Raw genomic sequence first — 24,573 nt, 5'->3', positions numbered from 1 at the left:
AGATATCAGGTAAGAGTGTAAGCTAGTAACAAGCCCCTGCTGAAGAACAAGGAACAGCTCTTACAGGAAACTATCTTCCAGTAAGCTTTGTATCTTCTATGTGTTTACTCCATAAGGTGGCCAAGAGGACATTCTAGATGATCTGTTTTATAACCATAATAAAGCAGATGTACTGTGATACGTTGTCACCATTCAGGCTGTTAGTTTAGTGATTCTGATTTGTTTTCTTGGCACCAGCAAAGCAGCGGCAAGCCACAACAGTCTCATGCCGGTGCCAAAATGAAATTGACCTCAGCTTGAGCATCAGCGCATGTTTGGATTAGCAGAAGCAAGATCATTGCATGAGGGATATCACATATAGTTATACTCCAAAATGTAGCAATCATGAGGAGACAGTGAGGCAGGTGAGTTGGAGGTCATCAGGTTGAACTACAGAGCTACTCTGTACTGCAAACATTAGCCTAAAGCTTCAGCCAAAAATAAATAAATAAATAAAAGGAGGATAAAAATAAACACTTCATACCCTTACACAGGAAAAGAAAGATAACGCTTCAGGAAAGATAAGAGGAATGAAAAATGAATAAGAAAATGAGACCAAAGTGAACATACGAGAGAGAGAGTGAAAGAGTTCAAAGCCAATAAGCAAGTATGTGAATAAACAATCTCAGACACACACACCCAGGGGGAAAGGGATGCTGTAATCTAACCTGCAGCTCTCTGTAAAAACAGGAAATAAATACACGTCTACAGCATCAGCCCCTAGAACAGCACATTTCAACACCAGATCTCATGTTAATATTGTGCCACTTTATTTGACACACTGTTCTGTTTATCTACATCAGTTCACTCTTTCTCCCTAATCAGTTTGCCTCTCGGTTTTCATACAGTTGCAAGTGGTGTACTGAACGACACTGGAAGCTGGTTTTGACACTGAACTCTTTTCCTTGTTACTGCAGGCTTTTCTGTGTTGAAGTCATTCTCCATTTTCCCACTGATGGACATCTGGCTTACTGCCACAGGGTCTCTTTGAGCTCCTTTCTTGCTCCAGTGATTTACAAGATTAAACGGGTTCATTACTCCTTTGATGTCCTTGTATGTCTGATAGGCTTGCACCAGCTGAACTTACCAAGACCATTTGTATTAGGTTCTGATTTTAGTTAGTTCTTCTAACATTTTGAAGCCCTCCTTTGAGTTCCTTGGGAGCTAAGGTGCCATTTTTCCTCTGGAAAGCCATAAAACAGACTAACTACCATCACCCATTGAGGAGTGGTGGGTTCCACACTTCTTTGAGTAAAGGTTTTGCTGACAGCAGTGGTCTCAAGAGGATTGTATGACTCTACAACTCTATGAGACAATAGATAAATATTTATGAGAGTAGCAGACTGGCATAACCACCCAAATTATGCTGTTTCTCATGCAATTCCTACTGTTTCCTTGAACAAAAGTCTAAGAGTTTTTTCGGGATGAGAAAATGTTGGATGTACCAAATCAAAGACACTTTACTAGAGCATAACTTGCTAAATTCTCCTTGCAGTTCTTCTACCTGAGCTAGAGGAAAACCCCACCAACAGGTTATTCATGGAATTAAAGTACTCCCATTAATTTTAGGTGCTATGATCAAGGCCTAATATAACTCAGGTAAGACTGGTGGTTACTTTATGCCAGATAATCTGTAGAAAACAGATCAGACCTGTAGTAATTCAAAAACTAACCAGAGAGGTCATAGGCAAACATTCATATCAGACAGGCTGATTTATCTCCAATCACGGGAGGAGTTTTTGGAAAGTTTATACACACCTTCTTCCCATCATACGTGCACAATGGACAGAAATCTTGCACTGGTGAATCCAGGAGATGTTATTTCCAGTTGCTTCTTCTGCAACAACCCCTTTCTTTTAGGGATACGATTTCTTCTTAGGGATATGATTTAGCTGAGAAGTATTGGTGAGGGTTGGACTGGATGATCTTTTAGGTCTTTTTCAACCTTGATAATTCTGTGATTCTGTGATTCTGAAGTAATTAATATCTCACCATTCTCTAAACTAATAATCTTTCCATAGTCAAAAGATTGGTTGCTTCTTGGGCTATGTATACTTAGAAGTTGAACCTATTTCCCTTTAATCAGCCTTAAACACACTGAAATAAGAAAATGTCCCAGTTTGTTTCAATTCCCAGAGAAAGCAAATGCTCCTTTTTTATAACAAAACACAAAAACCTTTCAAGATAGCTATTTTCTTAAATATCAAGATATCTGAATATTTTACATGCATATTTCTGTGCTCGATTAGCCCATGTAAGCCTTTTATGTAAATGCAGAAGCCAAAATTTGTAAATGTTGAGACTCAGACTAGAGGAAAACATTTGGGGGAACCACTCAGCTTTCACCAGAAATCCCAGTTTTCTCACTTTAGTAGCAAATCCTAAGATAATTTCACCATTTGTTCTCCATGTTTCCTGCTGTCATTGAGTAGACCATCAGTGCTGCCTGCTCCAGCATGGATCTGATGGCCAAGTCATTCATATGAGAAGCCCGCTGAGATCCATGATGTTGGGCAATAGCTACAACTGTGGATATATGGAGGGGAAAAAAACAACAACAATAAAAGCCTAATATGTGGGGTTTTAAGTGGGAGAATTACTGAACCTAGCTCTACGGGTGACTGTAAGTAGGCAAGCTTTTCTTAGAGTTGCTGCATCCTTGAACTCAACTATTCAGTGACTTCTGAAATACTCAAAGTCCTCTTAAGTGTGATTTCCCGATTATAATGTTGAGATTGGTCCTTGTACAAGTCCATAGACTCCTGGAAAGCCGTACTGAAAGAGACTTCCTAGAATTACCTCCACTTGTACTCCAACTACCAGCTCACAGAGTGAATCCATCCCAGAGCAAAGTCCACCAAGTTTCTCCAGCTCACAGACACTGACTCTTGGACATTAGGTACTGATCAGCTCTTTTTTTCCCTACTTACTTCTCATGGAGACACAGTAGCTATAGCCAGATGTATTTATTTCAGAAAACAAGTTTCAAATCACTTTCCAGATCCCTAGAGAATGGAGATCAATAGCACTTAGGAAGTTTGGATCACTCTTCTCCAAATTATATATTGGTGACTTCCTAGGAAAAGTATAAGGGAAGAAGACACTATCAATCCTCTTTTTGTTATCCTTGCTTTGTGAGTGGTGAATGTGACAGCAAAGTGAATCATAGAATCTCTATTTTATGTGGGATGTTCCAAAAGTAATACCTCCTATTTTATTGTGTTGACCCACAACATCACAGGTAGATGTTGGTGGTATGGCAGTAGAGATTGAATCTTCCCACCAATAGTTTGTTATTGTGTGATGGACTGCAGTAGATGGATGGTTTGACAAAATGGTGTTTGACATGGAAGTGTGTTTGAAGCAAAGCTCTGTGACTGAATTCCTCCATGCAGAAGAAACAGCACCCACTGACATTCATCAATGCTTATGAATATTTCTGGAGACCAAATAGCGAATGTAAGCACAGTGAGGCAGGGGGTGGTGCATTACAGCAGTGGTAACAGTGACAGTGGTTCTCTTCTCTCGGTGCACATTTTTCATTGCTGGCAAAAATGCATAGCTAATGGTGGTGCCTATGTTGAAAGATAGTGTTTTGTAGCTGAGAGTCTGCTCTATCAAATGGAATTACTGTGTTCATTGTATCTGCTGTAATTTCCACAGAAATAAATAGAAGGCATTACTTTTGGAGAGGCCTACATATATGCGGCCCAAGACAATTTGGCTTCACTTAATGAGGCCCAGACAAGTAAAAAGGTTGGACACCCATGATATTGTCCAACCACTGACCCAATGCCACTATGCTCACAAAACCATGTCACTCAGTGCCACATTAACCTTTTTCTTGAATACCTCCAGAGGCACTGGAGTTTGTGACTCCACCACTTCCTCGGGCAGCCTGCTTCAATGCCTTACCACACTTTCTGAGAAGAAATTTTTCTTAATATACAACCTGGCTGCAGTGTGGCAGAGAAAAGCTCCATCTCTCCTCATCTCTCATCCAAGTAACAGCTACAATCCAGTGCTGCATATTTGGTTGCATCATTGTGGATGTAGATGAGCATTGCTAGTGTCTACATGAACAGCCAACTTCAAGTTCGTTGAACATATGCAGCCTGTGATTAATACTGTGTCAGTGATCCGCTACAGAGACCTGCAGCTATTAATGGATTCACCACTTACCTCTCAGAGGAATTCCCAAGGAGACTATGAGATGGACAAAGCAGAGTGCCAAATACTAAGAGAGGGTGAAATGCCCATCACACTGTCACAACTAGAGCACTTCTGTTCCCTGAGGGACATTGGTTAATGTTCTCCTTCTGCAAGTTCAACTGCCTGGACACTACTTTCCTCCTGCTACCATGTGGCTTAGTGGGCAAACATAAATAACCCTACAAATATTATAATTAGCTGGTGACTCACTGGCATCTTTGGAATGCAAACCCTGTCTTGCAAACCACAGGATACTGGAGACATGCTGACAGTTAAACAAAGCCATTGCAGTCTATAATTGCAAGCTTCTAGTTTTACAACCAGTGTCTCCATAGTAAAATGCCCAAATGTCCTTTATAGAGATACATCAAAACACAGAGATCGTACATAACATTTGGCATTTTGTTTGTGCACAACAGTTTCAGAGATGGGAACAAGAGTCAGACTGCTGCGATCAATGTGTAGTACAACCCATAATGCAATTTCTGCTGTTCATCACACACACTTGTGTATGTGCCTTTGTGACACCTGAGTTAAGAGTCAGGGCTTTGATGTTTCCTCTTTCGCCCATTAACACGATCCAGTGTGGCTTGTATTGATGCATAAAGTCATGTAGTGGTTGGAAGTATCTCTCCCCAGGGTTAATTTTTCTCAGCGTTTTATGTGAATTATTGCAAGTCATTCTTTACTTCTGTGGCAGATTCACTCCAAAAAGAGAAGCCAGTATCTGCCAAGGAGTGTTGTCTCATCTGGTGGAATATGTTGAAGAACAGAGATCAGCTCTTTTGTAATTATTGGGATCATCTAGATCACTGCAATCAAACCCCACATTCTGCAGGTCTAAAATAATTCGAATAGTTCAAATGTGAAGTTTCAAAACCCCATGAAGTACAATTCATTTGCAATAACTTGTTATTTTATGTGTTGTTTCAATGCAATATAATTGTTCATAAAAATACACAAGAGTTACATCTTCAGGGTGCAAAATGATATCACTGTGTTTTCTTGCCTGGTCATGATTAGAAGTAAGTTATGATCCCTCGCTAAAAGCTGATGGAAACAGAACAACAATATAGCAATATAAGAGGGATTAAGTCTTACAACTGCAGTTTTATTTTGCATATTTCAGGACAGATGAGTTAAACCCTCTTTTGTTTACATTTCCCTTCTTGATTAAAGAAAAAACAACAACTATGCACTAGGATGCTGTAAGTACTTCATTTTAAATATCATTAATCACTGCTTTACAATATCAGACTTTCTAGAAAAGAAGTAGCGTTTATCCTGGTATCCTAACCAAATTTCTCTTTCTCTTTCAAAATCCCCATTGTTATTTCTAATTTCACATTTATATTCAGAATTTACATCTTGTGAACTGTTCAGCAGACGCTGCTTCACTTTACTGCCAAAATTTGCATCAGTAGTACAGTAAAGCCGCCTATGTATTCCTGCCTCATGCAATCCTATTTCATTGTGTCAGTTCTCAATGGATGCTATAGCTGTGACTTTTCATTTAAATGCTGTGATACCACAGGGTCACAGTGTTTTCCCCCTGCTATGAGAAGTATCTCTGTTCACTGCTCTTTATTTGTCTTCTTTACTACTACTTTGATGCTTGTTCCCGGCCTTCATATCTCTGACAGTTTTAAACCTTCCTCTAATGTCTTACCTGAATGTATTTCTTAAATCGCTGATATCTGGTTTTTAATGATACTCTTTGTCCTTTAGCTTGAGTGATTCTCCTAATCTCCCTCCAGCTACTCCCCTGATCTATTTGTGGAAAGCAATCATATCTCCCTCTTCCACCTGCACACGGTAAGAGTAACCCAACCTAGTTTTATAATCTATTGAAAATAGTCTGTCTGGCTCCTGAACACAGTATTAGCTCCTCAAGACCAAATCCGTATTTCCTGAGCAAAGGAAATGTGATCACACTTTTCTAGATAAGGTGCAGCCAAAGCCCTGTCCATTCTCATAAATTCTTTCCTATCTCTAAAAGGCTTACTCTACCTTATCCTGCTTTACCTTATCCAGTAATGACCTTTGCCTTTTTCTTTACTGGTTTAACACTGTGGCTTACGAGAGTCTACAAACTAAGTCACCACCAGTTTTGAGAGAATGGATTTACAGCACAAATTCCTGTTCCTGATCTTTAATTCCCCCAACAGGTACTTTCAACAAATAGTCCCAAATCAAAAGGAAAAATTCCCAAGCTCTTGAGGCAAACCAGTTCTTCCCAGATCATCCTCTATGCTCAGCCCTGGTGAGGCTGCATCTTGAGTACTGTGTTAAGTTTTAAGCCCCTTACTACATGAATGAAATTAAGGCCATGCACAGTGTTCAGAGAAGGGTAACAAAGCTGTGAAGAGTCTGAGGCACAAGTGTTCTGGGGAGTGGCTGAGGGAACTGGGATTGTTCATTCTAGAGAAGAGGAGGCTTGAGGGAGACATTATTGCTCTCTCCAGCTACCTGAAAGGAGGTTTCGGCAAGGTGGGAGTCAACCTCTTCTCACAGGTAATAGTGATAGGATGAGTGATAATGGTCTCAAGTTGTCCCAGAAGAAATTCAAACTGGATATTAGGAAAAAATTATTCTCAGAAACTACGGCAATGCATTGAAACAGACTGCCCAGGGAACTGGTGGAGCCACTGTCCCTGGAGGTATTCAAGAAACATTTAGATGTTGTACTGTAGGGTATGGTTTAGTGGGCATGGTGGGGATGAGTTGGTGGTTAGACTTGATGATCTTCATGGTCTTTTCCAAACCTAACAATTCTATGATTCTATTCCTGCATAATAGCCTGATCCTAATTTATATTGTGGACATTCACAGAGAAAATTAGACCTCTGGCTTGTTATTCCCTTTCCTAGAAACTAAATCATTATTACCTCCCTGCTAGCCAGCTTCTGACTCACTTTACAATGTTTATTTATTTCTACCATTTTTAATTTAGCAATGATTTTCAATACAGTAAGAAATGATAAATTCTTACATGAGTTCAGATAGATTAAATCAACTTATTTCTGTTTATATAAAAAACAAACAAAAAACCAACAAACATCTATCTTTTAAAGAGAAAATAACAGTTCAGTGTTTGGTTCTCTTCCAGCCTGTAGTATGCTTTTAGGTGCAATTAGTCTTCTGACTGTGAATGGACTTTTCTAGCTGTACCCCTGCACTCACCCTCAGCCTTAAAAAAAAAGCCTCATGCATCTTCCACTGCTCAGTCACACACCTGACTCCCTTCATCTCGTAAAGTTTGTCATTCTATAGCCCATGTTATGATCAAGCCTTTATTACTTTTGTTAATCTACAACAATTCACATTCACCTAACTGCAGACACACATCAAGTTGTTGGTTGTGCTGCAACCTATATGTAGGTATAGTACACAGGAAAGGGCTGGCATGGGTTATGCTCTGTGTGAAACAACTGTCTGTGACATCAGCTGCTGCATTGCTTTCAATAAAAAGACAATAAAGAAAATCCCCAGGAAGTCTTTTCTTCCTCTTAGTTCTGTTATCTCCTCCCTGTCTGAGGGGTGCGAGGTGCTGTGCTAGGAGCCTGCTGGGTAAGGCTCAATTTTGGCTACCCAAGAGGAGTGCAAGACGGAGTTATTAACTGCAAAGCTTTGAATATATGAGAATGAGTTAACAGAGGAACTGTCTCCCACTCTGTGCTGTCAGCAGTGAATACATAGAAATCCACAGAACTCTCACAGTGCTCTCACAAAATGCTTTCACACGTGTGAGGCTGCTCCCCAAAACTACAGTGCAGCATATTCAAAAGCCCTTCAGCAACAACTAGCAGCACAGTACATTCCTTTGGGAAAGTATATACTGCACCCTAAGCCAGTGGAATTTTTCCAATTAAGTTTGGAGAATGCAATGATATTCTGTTGGAATTGGACCCAAGGGCCTACAGTCTTCCAAAACTGTTACAGTGAATGTAAGGAATACATAAATAGTCAGTGTGCATTTTGGTCCTATGCTGACAGCAACATAATAACCCTAAGGAGACCCAGAACTTCAGTTCAACATTATCCAGATAAAAGGCAAGCATTCCCTAAATATAAGGTACAAGAACAAAAAGAAATCACTGTTGTACCATGTAAGAGCAATCAGGAGCCTTATATAAAACCTTTTGTTTTGATGGAGAGTGGACAGAGATGTTTTTAGTCAAAGATTATCATAGCCTTGTTCTTACTGAAATTAAAGGAAAATTAAGTCAGAAACTTTACATAAGAGCATAAATACTTACATATGTGGACATACATGCACATTTGTATATACTGTAGTAAAAAAAAAATCATGTATCAGAACTGAAATGGAATGTTTGTTCTTTACATTTCTCAGCAGAAGATACATTTTTGAAAACAAAGGATGTAGTGTATCAATTAGCACATGAATTAAAATTCTACTCTAATACAGAGGAGATGCTGAAAACCATTTGCACCATCAGCTTTCTGGAAATCATCATGCAGAAGATGGTCATGTGAGAGGGATACAGTCCTCCTGCTCTTTTGGAGCAGCAACTTCCATGGCAAATAGACTCAATCAGAATCAGTAGAGATAACTATTGAATAGCTCTACTGTTTGCACAGCCATGTGACTGGAGGACTATCAGAACAGGTTGATACAAGACCTAGTGGTGGACCACACTTGAGATTGGGTATCTGGGGACTAGATAGAGTTTTGGATTTAACAACCAGAAGAAGTGCTACCACTCAGCATTATCACAGGTACCAGTAAAGCCAGACTGCAGTCAAAATAAGCTGCCTACAGATAGTAGAGTTGAACTGATACTTTGTGCAAGCAGTGCAAATCCCCCCAGCGAAAAAAACTCTAGAAGTGCTGCAGAGCTGTCAGACCTTTACCATTTCTACTCATAATCAAGTTGCAGAAGATCCTCCTGCTTCTCACTGCAATTTTTGGGTCAGGCAGAGATATTCAAAGCACATCTCTGATGGAAAGATTTTCTCTGCCAAAAGCTCAAACTGTATTTGGGGGTTAGAAAAGAGGCACAGCCTTTGCATGCGACTGACATGTTAATTCCTTTAGCTGTCTGGAAGAATGTATCAGAACTCAAGAGAAAGCAGAGATCCCAACAAACCTGCTTTCCTTTGGCTTTTTTCAGTGGTATTTCAGATGAAGTCGTTCTTTTGGGGATTTTTTTCCTCTCTCTCTTTTTGTGTTTTCTTATACACACACACATATGTATAAACTGTACTTCAGTAACAATTGCCATTGGAGTTTGACATCCCACAACAATCAGAGATCAAATAAATGGGCATTAAAACTCACAAAAACTTGAATGGTCAAAAAAACATCCAAACAAAAAGGCTTATTGCTTTCCTCTATCCTCTTCTCTAAGTCCCACTAGATTTTTAATTTGCTGTCATACGAAAGAAAAAAGCTTGTGATTATTTCTCTGTTCATGGTCAACAGATGGTCAGCTCTTCATAGTCAACTCTTTTCCAGCCCTACAGTCCTACTCCTCCATCACTGTTCTAGATTAAGCAAATGCCAGCTAAAAGAGATAACATTTAAGAATATCACACATGAAACATACAATTACACTATTTCAGCTCTCAGCTGTATGGTAGAAAAGACTGTCTCTTTACCTGGAATCTCATCTGTCTCTCCATTAGTGTGCTTGAATCGATCGCCTTCCACATGAACATTTGGACACAGAACATCTGAAAAAAAAAGAGTACAAAATTATCACAGGTTAATGAAACATTTTATAAATTACGGAGCTAACAAAATCTTGATTTCACTTGGTTTTGCCCAACACTACCACATGGTCCCACAACAACAATCCTGTTTCCTATCTCTACATGCCCTAAATTCCTTTCCCTTATTCTATCTGTTAACCACAAGCTGAGGAAGAGACTCAACATGCTATGTCTGGGTTTAAGACACTTTTTTATTGACTGGCCAGACAAGAAGCTAAACATAACAAACGACCAGAGTCTTCCTCTAAGCTAGGTTTCTCTCTTTCAATGCTCTGTAAATCTTAATGGAAGTCACTGCAAAAGCTTAAAATACAATTCCACTGTCAGATTTGGTGCAAGTGAATTTCTCAGTCCCCAGCTCTCACTGCAGTGCTGCTCAAACTTACCAGATAGGACAGCTCCTAGTCAAAAAAAATCCCAGCCCTAACTAGACAAAACAGAATGGAATCAGGAGCACAGATCCTGTGACTTCAGTCACACAACTGTCCCATAGCTAACTAGAATCAGAAACAAAGTGAAACTCAGTCATTTATATCTTACTGAATTGTGCTTGATTCCCCTTCCTCTTCTAGGGCCATGACTGTCTACGTTTCAGTGTTCCTTGAGTTTGTTCAAGCAGAAAGCATCATTAATTACGAGCAAAACTCTGAAGAATATTTAGCCCAACAAAAGAGTTTCAAAGAAGACTGTGAAAATAAGAAATCATTTCTCATACTTCCAATCAGTGTCAACACCATATGCTTTTCTGAAGAGATCAAACTATGCACCTCTTTCCTACTGTACCACTAAAGTAGTATTTATTTATACTTTGTTTTTCCACATTGATAGATAATTTCACACTTGTAATCAGTGAGGTCAGATAGCTTAAGGGATCAGTTTAATGGGACAAGAAAAATGAATCCCTAACTTAAGAGGCTCTCTTAAGACTTTCTACATCAGTTCCACTTTGAACTGTGTTTGAAGCTACATCTGAAATTGTGCTGTAAAAATGACTTTTCTGAGGATGTTGCCAGCAGGCTGTAGCTCTCCTCCCACTTCCTGACTCTCAATAAAAAATATGATATTCCACAATGTTTGGTTAGGCCTAGCAATGAAATCAGATATTTTTTCCTGTTCCATTGCACTGATGAATTTACAGACCAGATTATCAGCTGCAGCTGAGATACTCTCAGCTCAAAGAAAAGGGAACTGTAAAAAGCATTGCAAAAAGCCCCAAAAGCCAATACAGAAATCAAAATCAGTTGCATACAACCACCCACTCCTTTGTAGTAGCAAGTGAGGCCAGAGAGAAGTTAGTCCTGCTAGCATATTTTACTCAAGTCATTTAGAACTGGGGCAAATTTGTATCCACACAGCAGTACCAAAGTGCCTTCACTCAAATCCCTCACTCAAGGCAAGGAGTTTGTCAATACATTTAGAGCACCTCAGCCGAATTCCCACTGGAGTTTTGAGTTAATCACAAGCATGCTAACATACTTTTGCCAAGTGGAATCATGCAATCAGATTTTTATTGGACTATCTTCAGAGCTGTGGCTTCTACAGATATAATGCAGAGGAGTCGCCTTTTTCACCACAAAGAATCACAGAATGGCTTGGGTTGGAAAGGGCCTTAAAGACCCTGCCCTCCAGGGGGCAGGGTTGTCAACCATTAAATTAGGTTGCCCAGGACCCAAACTAACCAGGCCTTGAACAGCTGCAGGGATGAAACTAGACAGCCTCTTCTAGACACTAGATGAGTGTCTCCTCATCTTTCTTGTAGGCCTCTTTATGAACTGGAAAGCCACAGTAAGGTATACCAAGAACCTCTTCCTCTCCAGGGTGAACAAGCCCAGCAGCCTCAGTCTTTCTTCATAGAAGTAGTGCTCCAGCCCTCTGATCATGTTCATGGCCATTGTCTGGACCTATTATAACAGATCTATCTCCTTCTAGGTCTGGAGGCCTAAGAGGGAGATGCAATATCACATTAGGAACTACAGAATTACAGAATCATTAAGGTTGTAAAAGACCACTAAGATCATCTAGTCCAGCCATCAACCTATCCCCACTGTGCCTGTCACATCCCTCAGTGCCATATCTACCCTCTTTTTTAATACCCCCAGGGAAGGTGACTCCATTACTTCCCTGGGCAGCCTCTTCCAATGCTTCACCACTCTTTCTGAGAACAAATTTTTCATAATGTCCAGCCTGAACCTCCCCTGGCACAACTTAAAGCCATTTCCTCTTGTCCTATCACACCAATATGGATTGATGCACAGAGTCACTTCATGTACGTTTTCACTAGAAGTCTCTAGTACTCCCAGGTGCCTGGTGGTTTGAAAGCCAAGCCTGTATATGTCTTTACATTATCAGGTGAAATCATCTGGTTCTTTCTCCTTCTAAGAGGTCTGTACAACTTCTCAGCATAACAGGGAAGTTCTACTCTGATAAGAAAACTTTAAAAATTGAAAGTGTTAAGACTTGCAAGAGCCAAAGTTAAGCCACTTTTTTTCCCTTTCATAACCAAGCTGTACTGACAACGGATTTGCTTAGAATTTTCATAAGCCCTATGTTGTATTGATGTTTTGGATTTACTTATTATTATTATTATTTTTCTAAGAAAAATAATACTCTTAGCTATAGGCACCGAGTCAATTACTATAGGCAGCACTTCTGAGACCCAGTCTTAGAAATGAAAGAGGTACCTCTACGCAGTAAAATAAGTGAAGAAAGAAATCAATCTGAGCAAAATTCCCCTAAATAAAAAATAAATAAACAGAAAGCGTGAGCAAAATCACTAAAATGGCATTCACCCACACTATCCAGGACTCCCAAGAGATATAAAAACATAATTCACATTCGTTAATATTTTCTTCACTGGTTTCTATATCAGTGCTTTTGTTTGGTTTTTGATGGTTGTTTTGTTGTTGTTGTTGTTTGTTTATGTTTTGTTTTTGTTTTTGTTTTTTTTTTAAGGAGATCAAGCAAACCATTGAGTCTGGGGAAAAGGAGGCTGAGGGGAGACCTTATTGCTCTCTTCCAATATCTGAAAGGTGCTTACAGTGAGAGTAGGGCAGGTCTCCTCTCACTGGTGACTGGTGAGAGGGCGAGGGAAAATGGTTCAAGTTGCACCAGGGTAAGTTTATATGTTGGATGTTAGGAAACACTTCTTTACAAAAAGGGTTGTTTAAGCACTGAAATAGGCTCCCGATGGAGGTGGTTGAGTAACTATCCCTGGATGTGTTTAAAATCCATTTGGATGTGGTGCTCAGGGACACGATTTAGCAGAGGGTTGCTAGCTAGGGTAGTTTGGTTAGGTTGTGGTTGGACTCGGTGATGTTTAAGACCTCTTCAAAACTGAGTGATTCTACAATTCTATTCTATGATTTATGCATATGCATACACTTAAGTATAACTTTTCATTTTTGAGTAGCAATACATTATCATCATTTCAAAGGCCTATAGTTAGTGTTGTGCTTGGCAGCTACATGTTTCCCCAGGTATCTTTCTTCTCACATGATACTGTTATGCTCCAGTAGTCCACACTTGCCAGTGAGGCCTCCATGTTTTGTTGGGATAACTGTAGAACACCTCCTTCCACTACAGACAGATTCCACAACAACTAACTTCCTGAATGTAGGATAAGCACTTGATTTTCTCTAGCTTCCTTTTTCACACTATTTTTTTCAGAACTCTTTGTGGATCCCTGATCACTCCTTCAAAAAACTGGTTATTTCCTTTCAAAAGATGCTTATAGATCGTAAAGTATCAGTGCACTTGATAGAGTACTATTGTTTTTCATGAAATAAGAGAGTAAGTACAGGTATTCACAAAGTTTTGTTCTAGCATAGAAAGACTACCCCCCCTAAATTTCCTCTACACTAAAAAAGAGAGAGAACTTCTGAGTTGTGTATTTGAGATGGAACCTAATGAGAAATGTTAAAATTACCCCAATAAGCTTTGTTCTACCAAAATACTCTCCCAGGAGATGTTCTCATCCTAGACTGATTATGACCTTTATGGTGCTTCATTTCAAAGCAAAAGCACCAAGAAATGGTTCAATACATTGGGCACTGAAAAGCTTTTACCTAATCTGAACTATCTAAGCACCCTCTACAGTCATCTTGAAAATCAGATTTAAGATGAGATACACCACTCTTTGGAGATATCCTTCTCTGTACTGAATATAGGCAGATTACACATCTCCTTTGCACTGGATGTTTTATTTAAAGTCGTTTAAATTTAGGTGAAGCAACCCCATCATAAAAATCCTTAAGAACTTTAAGGAAATGTGGCTCTCTGTCCCACTTATTGTGATGGTGACGTCTTGCTCTGAATCCTGCTAATCACTGGACATGCTGACTTGGTACATCTGAACTTCTTGGTTCAAGGAAGCACAGTGTAGTTTTCTGTAACTGAAGCTAACATTTTTTTATTTAAGCAAATCATACTGAGATTTTTTTATGATAATGAGTGACTTAAACCTCAGTTTTACATTTCATCTTTTAGCCTACTCTCTATGAAAAAATCCCAAAGCTGTGGAACATACTAAAATTAAAAGAGGCTGTGCATCTTACAGAATATACTCACTGTAAGACACATGTCAGCAGAGTCTGTCAAATCAGGAACTTTCACTAGCACTAAGTTGGCATTAATAACATATTGATGCAAAACTGTAATAATAGTGCTAAAATTTTAGAAAAAAATTGTGTGAATGATCTGATAGTTCAGCTTTTTGCCTCCAAGCATTTTTAAAGGAAAGTGAAAGAAAAGGGACAGAAGAAGGGAAAAGGAAAAGAGAGAGAATAGAGTAAAGAGAAAGCAAAAGTGATGAGAGAGACTGATAAGAGAAAGGCGGAAGGAAGGAAGGAAGGAAGGAAGGAAGGAAGGAAGGAAGGAAGGAAGGAAGGAAGGAAGGAAGGAAGGAAGGAAGGAAGGAAGGAAGGAAGGAAGGAAGGAAGGAAGGAAGGAAGGAAGGAAGGAAGGAAGGAAGGAAGGAAGGAAGGAAGGAAGGAAGGAAGGAAGGAAGGAAGGAAGGAAGGAAGGAAGGAAAATCAAGAAATTATTCTGCACTCTACTGAGTTATAATATCTATCAAACTCTCCCTTAAAAGCTGAATCAAGACAGATCTATACTAGAAAGCTGTTTTTCCTTTCTGACATTACCTTTTTCTAACACTAGACTAGGCCATGAGGTCCTCTTCTCCCCCTGCTAAGAAATCCAAAATTCGTTTGAAGGCAACTCCATCCCTTGGAAAGCTTGGTTAAAGGAACATCACCATCGCTGTCATTAGTGATCCCCAACTAAGAGTGGTGCAGTCCTACCTCAGGGTTCTCTACGGAGAAGCCTTCCATACCAATTACTAAACACAATCCTGAGTTGCCAGCACTCTATCCCTTTATCCTTAGGACTCTTTTTAAACAGTTTCTTCAATTTCAGTTTTGTTCTTTCAAGAATAAGTCCTCAGCTGCCAAGGACTTCTCCAGGGACTTGTGCATATTGAATGCCGAACACATGTAGCTGTCAGGTTACACAATAATAAAGCAGAGGTGAGAAGAGAAACATGAGGTTAAAGCAAGTATTATTTATTATCATGTTTTGTGTTTGTTTTTTTTCCAAACCAAGAACTTTGAGATTCCAGAATTTCAGCAGAGTCCAGGGCACTACTAGCCTTTCAGCTACTCTCTGTATCTACTATATATATATATATATTCCTTTTCTGCAATAGAAAGTTCCTGTTTTCTCTTAAAAAAGCATATTCCTGACCTAAACATTTGAACATTTATCCTCTGACACAGATCTTTACTACACTGCTAATTCTACCTATGGCTAAAGAAACAGTCTCGCAAAGCACACCTCATTAAAAGCTGTCTCCCAAAAATTTAGACCTGAATTCAAAATAGTTGTGAATAATACCTGTTCTTTGGCATCATACAGATGAATTCTGTACCTGATGTCCTTATCAGAGCTACACAATAAACTTGCAAGCAAGAGAGATTTGAAGGATTTAGTGGGGAAGTGGCTGGCTGCATAGAACAAGCTTCATTTTTTTTTTTTTTTTTTTTTTTTTTTTTTTTTTGCCACAGTGAAATATTGTTTCAAATATATGTATCAAACATTAAAATTAAAGAAGAAGGGCCTGGTGAGAAAATTCTTCTTAAAGTAAAGAAGATTTCATGAAACCAGTTTTCAGTGAAGCTTTCTCAGACCCCATTAGCTCTGCTCTTCAGCTACTCAGTTTGCTGTGCAGCTGTTCCTCTGGAACACTTAACTCCCCGCAGACACTTGATAATGAAAATGGCTCCTATATATAGCATTCCTTTTATTTGTTCTTCTTCTTCTGCTATCAAACATTCTGCACGGACTATTATGAAACCTCAAGATTCAGGCTTTCTCTTTTTTTGTACTCGTTTAAAAATACATTTCTTTTAAGAGTATGCCTCCACGCTCTGCCTATATGCATTAAATACTTCTTGAAAATATTCATTGTCAGATGTTCTTTCTCAGCATATAAAGTGATCCCTGAAGTGCCACCCACCCTTGACAACAAACTCATCAGGAAAAAGCACATCATTCAATTACTGTGGCTGCACTGACAGTGTAACGATACTGCAATTGCTTCTACGCTAACATTATAATTTGTAGCAACGTGTAAGTAAAACAGAGCATCACAGCAATTATATGATTCCACCTTGCAGTTCAATTCCTAATGAAATTTTCACTTTTTTTTTTTTTTTTTTTTTTTTTTTCCTGAAATCCTGTTTTATTTAGTACACTGAGGTCTGAGGTCCATTAATGCCAGGAAAATCATTCCTCTAGCCAAGGTGATTTTTACCTTGTTCCGTGCCTACACTGATTCAGGCTGAAGTTTCTATGTTTGCACACAAGAGGCCCTCCACAGTAATGGGTGACATGATGAAATGGAAAGAGGACAACAGCTCATAGATTGAGCAAACAGCCCACTCTGCTCCTTGCAACGTCACAAGGCTGTGGCACTGCTACATTTCTCCATATTATGGTGGTGATGGGTTGGGGGTTGGACTAGATGATCTTAAGTATTGTCTTACAGCCTTCATGATTCTATGAGTCTGTGATTCTATTCTAAATAAAAACAAAGCTATTACTAGGTATTAGAACCTTAGTACTAAGTATAGACACCACACACATTCAAGGTCCCAGGCAAGAGAATGCTCTTGTTTTGTTTGTTTCTACAGCTACTGAGAAGCACAGTTTCTTCAGTGTGCAACTCAGAAGAAACTCAAAGTAGATTAATTGATTTACCCCTGAAAAAGCTGGTCTGTTCCAATTATTAGAGGGCAAATCTAAGGACACATGGTTTTCAAGCTAGGTTTCCAAGCTAGATACCTATCAAAGACACAACAGTTACATTCACCCAATGTTTGTACGGTTGGGTGCATTCCCTGGATCTGACACAAGTTCAAGTTTACGTCTATGATAACAAAAAATCTTTGCCTCCAAACTCAATCCTCTGGTGACCACAAACACTTCTTGGCTTCTTACGAATGCCCATCTGGGCCATACAAATGTCCAGGCAGAGCATTAGCTAGCCTGGAACAAAATGTGCCAGACACCATTCGCAAAGTTTACCAGCACAGATGAGTGCATAACATTGCCCAGGAATGCCTCTGGCCACATTTATGGTTTCTAGCTCAGATATTGCCTGTAAATATCATCCTCCTGAACCTTGGTGAGCACTTGTCTTTCCAAGAGATAACTACATGTAGGATTATCCAATAGCCTTTCCTTCTCTAAGATGCCGACACAAATGCAATAAACATGATGGATGGCTGACAGCAGACACATATTGTCAAGAGGACTGATGTAATTAGTAGCATTTAAGTGAGCAGCCTCCAGAATTAATTTGCACATGCTCCCACCGGAATAAATGGTGCTATGGGATCTATGAATATAGCATCAGGCCTCAGTACTTTCAGGCTCATTTGCTTGCGTCTGTCCTTAAACAAACAAACAGACTGTGTGCCAAGGAACTTGTTGGTGAACAGCACAAGGTTTTGAGGAAAGCAATTAGCAGCAGCAGCAGCACTTTTCACCCAGACTGTGAGCTGATTGCTGCTCTGGGGCATGAATCCACCCCTTACTGGTTTACCTATCTGGGGCAAGAGGCAAAGCTTCACACTTCAGAGTCCCTGGAGGTGCTTGAAGCCAGGTTGGACGGGGTCCTAGGCAACAGGATCTAATGTCTGATTTAGTGGTTAGCAACCTCATTTGTTTTAAGGGAGTTTGGAACTAGATGGTCTTTGAGGTTAGCTTCCATCCCAAGCCATTCTATGATTCTGTGATTCTATAAAAATATGCTTGAATCCTAAGAACCACAGGGTTTCCTCTGAGTCACTGATCATTGCCTTAGCAGATATATTGATGATGACCTACAGAGCACACAATGGGATGACAGTACAGTGTTGAGTTGGAGTTCATCCCCATAGCTACTCTGCACTCAGGTGGATCATGCCATGTCATTAATGACTGTTCACATGGGTGGATAGTGATAGGACAAGGGAGAATGGTTTAAAACTGAGACAGGGGAGGATTAGGTTGGATATTAGGAGTAATTTTTCCATACAGAGGGTGGTGAAGCACTGGAACAAGTTGCCCAAGGAGGCTCTGGATGCCCCATCCCTAGAGGCACTCAAGGCCAGGCTGGATGTGGCTCTGGACAGCCTGGTCTGGTGGCTGGATACCTTGCACATAGCAGGGGGGTTAAAACTGGATAATCTTTGATCTCCATTTCAACCTAGGCCATTCTATGATTCTATGATAATAATTCGATATTATATATATTTGTACTGAATTACAAGATAAAATTAAAATGCAGACTAATTTATGCTGGTTTTCACCATGAGATCTATTACCATTATAATTTGCTTCTAATTCAAACACAATAAACAAAACTACAAAGGAGTCTGTGGACTATGCCTACGGAGTCTCTGAACGGTAGCAAGCAGAAGCTTAAATATGTTCTATCACACATGATAGCTCTGCTACAGCAATGTTTTGGGACCCACACAGCAGAAGAGCTTGAACCCTATTAGATCATCCTCACCTTTTTCTTAAATGCCTTGCACTTTAATACAGGTTAATTACAATATACCTATCAATGTAATGAACAAATATGACTTATGTGGTCCTTCAGAACAGCTGAGCTGAAATTCTGTGCTTTGTATTTTTAAAACTTATGAGAATCAATAATACATGTGCAAGTATCGACTGTAGAAATAGGAGAAGAATCTTTGCTAACATGGATGGATCTCTCTTTTTTCCTGTGTTATTAAACAAGTAATATGGAAACATCAGCAGATCTCACAACAGGGAGATGGCAACAAAAGTAGAAAAAAAGCTAAATCTGCTATTGCAATGGCTGCTTTTAGGATGGGCTCAAATGTTGTAAAATTCTTTTGACAGAAAAGAGATGTTTTCATTTCATTCGTTTTTCAAAGCACGCAGCAATTCTGTTCATCCCATAATTGAAACAACTGAGATTAAAAATAAACTCAGTGCAAAACTTGGATCTGCTGGCTTCTCCCAGAACAGGAACATTACAATATTTCTGCTATAAAATCTTATCAATCTCACTTGCACTCAGCACTCATGAAAGGCACATTCCCTAAATGAGCCCAATGGAGCGGTACATCTATATATTTCCTGAAGCCGTCGGCTCCTGCAGCCATCTAGAGATACAAACCCATCCATCCATTATCCTCATGCGTGCTATTACAAAGAGACAAGAGTACAGCGGTTCCTAATGCAAGCACTGGCCAAACAGTGAGGCCCCTAGATACGGTTTGTAATTGGTTTTCAAAAGCAAATCCTGGGAAGACCAAAAACTTTATTTGTTAAACGTCTATGAAAACTTCTCCAGAATAATAGCGAGAAATCCAAGTGTGACATTCTATTACCTCAGAGTGTTTCTAAGACCAAGTAAATTAGAAGCAACTTGGTTCAAAGCTGTCACCTTTGCAGTTGATCAATAAATGTACACTAGTTTGTATTCAAATATGTTTCAAGAGAGGGATATAGCTTGAAGACATGTTTAAAAGGGACTCTGACTACTGTTACTTTTCTGGCGTAATTATACAACTGCAGATTGAACAGTATCATCTTCCATGTGGGTATTTTTTGGTATACTATAACAGCAGCTCAGAACTCAAATCTTCAGCAGTATAATTATATCATAAGAGCAAAGCCAGGAAATTTACATAAAAATTCAAGGCTTGACTCTGGTTAAGTGTTTGTTTTGTAAGGAATTGTACCACCTTTGTGAAATAAAGGGTTTTAGAGGACAAGTGACTTTAGTTTGCTCTTAGAAGAAGGATGGATAAATTAGTATCCTGGCACAAGGGCTGGGTGCACTTGGTGGATGCCATGACTTCAACCACAAGATAGCATAGGTTTCCTCCATCCTCCCCAGCAATACATACGCCTGGCTCCAGCGTGCTGTTCACATGCATTTCAGCCCGAGCTATAGTCCTTAGGCCTCATTATCCCATTTCTCCAGGGCTCTACTGTAGCCCAGCTTTCAGTTTTCTTTAGAAGGGAAAATAGCTACATGGGCTTACTTGAGTGTTCTCCAGTGTGACATTTTGAACCTAACCTGAATCAAAAGCCATGAATTCCATTGGATTTTTTTCCCTGCTGGGGAGCTGCTGTTATGCCAAAGCAGCTTCTAGCTGTGGGACTTTGTACAATAAGGTCAGCAGTTGTCACTTCTCCTCTTTCCCCTTAAAACTCAGTGGTTTTCTAGCCTGCATCCCACATCCTTCCACTGTGTGAACTGGGCCTGGGGGGAGAAAGATCCCACAGTCTGGACACCCACTGGCAGTGTAGCAGGAGGCAAATGAACAGCTCTTGGCCAGATACAGAAACCAATGCATCGCTTCTTCAGTGACAACGCCCTTCAGAAAACAACCTGGTAGAGCAGAACATCCCTTTGGACAGCCCTTGTGGGGAGAAACCTCAAAGATACCCCTTGCAACAGCACAGGGATGAAGTGACTGATGAAGAAACAAGGCCTTACCCTAGTCTGGGTACCACCACAGGTTGATGGCCTTCAGAGCTCAGCAAAATCCCTGGATCTGCTTCCTCCTATACTACAGAGACATTATTAAAACTGACTGAAGAATGGCTTGACGAAGCTCAGAGGCTGCTTTCTTACATGCTTCCTTGAGTTGAAAAGGCTGATTGGTATCAGTGTTAGACATCTTTACCAATTTAAAGACCTTCAGTTCTGCTCTCAGATACATCAGGCTGAAATTTATGACTCATGTTTTAAAAGATAACATCAGACCAATATTCTCCTAATCTATACAGCCTTATCCACCTGACTATAGTCATACATGCCACCACGTCCATACTTTTTAAGGTGGCTTGCATGAGACCTGGGCACTCCACTTCCACAGGCACTTGAAGAAATCTTAAGCCTAAAAGCAGCTGAAAGGAAAGCAAATTGGATGTGGTTTTGATGATATCTGCCCTTGCTCTTCCTAGCTACACAGAGGATGTTGCAACTGGAGCCTAGAAGGTAAGAGATTGGGGGCCATAAAGCAAAGTGGGTACAAGCTGAGCTCTGCTCTTGAGCCAGGTGCAAACACTGGTCAAGAACAGTCTTCTCCCTTTTGTATTACAAAGTTTCCCGTCTCAAAAAAGGCAATTGCTCATTTTCTTAAGGAGATATAAGAGGTCTAAAATTAAGTTTCTTCAAATAAGACAACTGCATAAAGGGAGGAGGGGAAAGATTCAACTCAGAACAAAATGGAAACAATTTAAGAGACAAAAAACCCACAAATATCCATAAGCAGCTGCAGCCATGCCATTTCTTGATACCAAGTTCTCCACTCCCCACTTAGAGCCTGTCTCTTCTAGGAAAGCTCCTATTTATCATGGCCTGTGCCATAACACAGGGCTGATGCTCTGTGTAATACCCATGTGTTACCTGTGTACATGGAATCAAACCATGCTGTTTTTTTGCTAGCTGGTCAGCAGAAATACAAACCAGGCCTCCACAAAAGTATGCCAGGAAGAACCCATGCTATAAAAGCTGCAGCTACAGAGCCACAGAAGGTACACCACCAAAAGTGGAACTCACTTGTTTAGAAAAAGAAGGTCAAAATAAAGCATGTTAATAACTTCAGAATTTTTTTTCCAATTCCTCTTCATCAACAAAAACTTATATGTCTTTTCCCAGGAAGTTTCTGTCTTGATGAATTAACATTCTCTCTATGACAGATATTTAATTAAAAGGTCCCCAAACAGTTCTGAATGATTTCCTTTCCCACACAATGCAATGTCCACAAGCTCATACACATAGGGCTATGTGGTGTGGGAGGCAGATAATTTTATCTGCTGCCCATTAGGAAAGAAAGAATTGAAATTGATGTTTCAATAAGAAATATAATACAAATTGCAGGCAGAAACACAGCATTTCAGATCAAGAGCCTCTGATTAGTCCTGAAGGACAACTTACAGGCATTGCTCCTACTACATACTCCTCTCAATACCAGATGGAAAGTAGATTTAGCAAGGGTTTTGAGATAGAACTCCTTCCTCTGCATTAGGACAGAGACAAATTAGTACTAGTGAAGTCATTACCTAAAAAAGTAATCTTTTGAGTTCTTGGTAATAATTTAGGAGTTATTTCCTCTGCTTTACACAGAGGGCACGTAGCAAAACAAAAACATGGAGGAGCAGGGACAGAGCTTGGGTGGGTTGTTCACTCATCTCTGCACACAAACAGGGCACAATTACAACTCCTCAGAACTGCTAGACATTAATGGGGCAATCAGCCATTAATTTTATCAGGGAGCACAAGAGGAAAGCAACTCTACAGATAACTCCCTATGGCTCGAAGCAGAGGGGAAGGTGTGTGTGTGCGTGTGCATGATGCTGAGGACTGAACCACAGCATCTGTCCCAGACAGGCTATGCAAAAATACTACTGCATGTTTAATAACCAGAGAAGTTTTTTGTTCAGTGAGGTCTGGCCTGCAGTTATGTGTTACTGATGTAGAGGGCAAACTGGAAGAGAAGTAATGCTGCTGTAGGAACTACAATGCATAAGGAAATATCAGCTGCTTTTTGGAGACTAGCTGCTTCCCCTTTTAAAGAGAGAGCTGAGCCTTAGCTGAATATGGTGAATATTTTTGCATGTTTACCTGACTTACCTTACAGAGGCATAGCCTTGGGGATCAGATTTTTTATGCTGGCCTAAAGTAGAAATGTTTCTGGACAAGGATCACAGGAGGATGACATTGCGTTTGAGGAAGTGTAGCAGGGCACTGGGATTTTGTGCGTGAATAGACATGGAATTAACAGTGGTAGAGACTGCCACGGGATTATGACCAGACATATTAAAGCTTTTCATTCATCACTTTCTCATAAGATTATAACTATTCTGTGTAATTACCATTAGCCGGAGCAGTCTAAAACATAAAGTGGCAGAAAGTATAAGTTCATTATAAAAATTATGCAATATACACAAAAGAGAAGTGCAGGAGATGGAAAAAGAGAGCTAAAGAAGTTAATACATGTTTTACAAAACTTCTAATAACTCCAAAACACATCCTGCAAGTCCCAGTGTGGAGCATCTGGCTCTTTGCCACCTCCTATATCAGAGTGCTGGATATCAGTTCAGTAAACACCACAGTTGAACAAAGACCTCACTGCCAGAGCTTGTTGGCACTGGTGCCATTCCCACGCACTGCCCCTCATCTCCTCTGGAGATCAGGACTGCCTTCAACATGTGGAGTCCAAAGTGTCCCTGCCTGGCGATGGCACCCAGAGCTTTGTCTTCTTCCCCCTCCCCACTTCCGCCTGGGTGTTTTGGAAGCTTCAGCTGTCTGAAGTAGCCAGGGGTTCCCTCGCATGCTGAGCAGACATCATTGTGCTCTGCCCCAGTGAGCACAACTAATAACCACAACTCCCTCTCCTTTAATTGCGGCACTGAATAACAGAAAGCAAGCACTAACCCCTGCAACAAAAGCAAGGCTACCCTGACCACACAGCACAGCTGCCATTCACACAGGTCCACACTGGTATTTCACAAAAAACAGTCTGTTTGCATGGAAAACAGCTATCACAAAAACAGACACAAGTAAGCATCAGCCAGCACAAATTCCAGGAAGTCCCCATGGCAGACAGCATGTATAACTTTCCCTGCACTGCACTTCCTTACTACCAGCAGCCTGGCTACATTATTTTGTCCTCCAACAGGATTTTCTATGCAGCTGTGAAAGCCCAGAGGAATGACATACATGCTGGTGATGAAAATTACTGCAAATCAGAGGGTGTTTTTTTCAGCTCAAAATACAAAACAGATTGGCTTTTCTGCAGGCAGTGGTAAGAAAAATACTAATTAGTGCTAAGTGTGGTGATAGACCAACTCTTTTGCTTAGCTGCTCATTCATTAAAGTGAAATTAATCTGGATTTAGATCAATGCATATGAGCACAGAATGTAGCTAGCTGTTTTGTTCTGTGACCACCCTCCTGCTGCTTTTGCTGATAGCAGTGAAACAGAGCTAAATGTGCCTCGTAGGACACCAGAAACTAAGCCATATCCCTAATGACCGAGGCACAGTG

At 40.1% G+C, this 24,573-nt stretch overlaps 1 protein-coding gene across 1 annotated transcript in view; it reads right to left on the bottom strand.

Moving 5' to 3' along the window:
- COL22A1 (collagen type XXII alpha 1 chain) overlaps positions 1–24,573 on the bottom strand; it is a 184,427-nt gene that overhangs the window by 136,324 nt on the left and 23,530 nt on the right. The window contains exon 4 of the mRNA XM_072328724.1: positions 9,874–9,948. Within this exon, the coding sequence (XP_072184825.1) occupies positions 9,874–9,948 (75 nt within the window). The remainder of the gene's footprint in view (positions 1–9,873; positions 9,949–24,573) is intronic.

This window comes from Excalfactoria chinensis, chromosome 2 (assembly GCF_039878825.1).
Source record: "Excalfactoria chinensis isolate bCotChi1 chromosome 2, bCotChi1.hap2, whole genome shotgun sequence".
In the NCBI taxonomy this organism is placed as follows: Eukaryota; Metazoa; Chordata; class Aves; order Galliformes; family Phasianidae; genus Excalfactoria; species Excalfactoria chinensis.
Note: the sequence above shows the minus strand (reverse complement) of the source record. Positions and strands in the feature narration are given on the sequence as shown.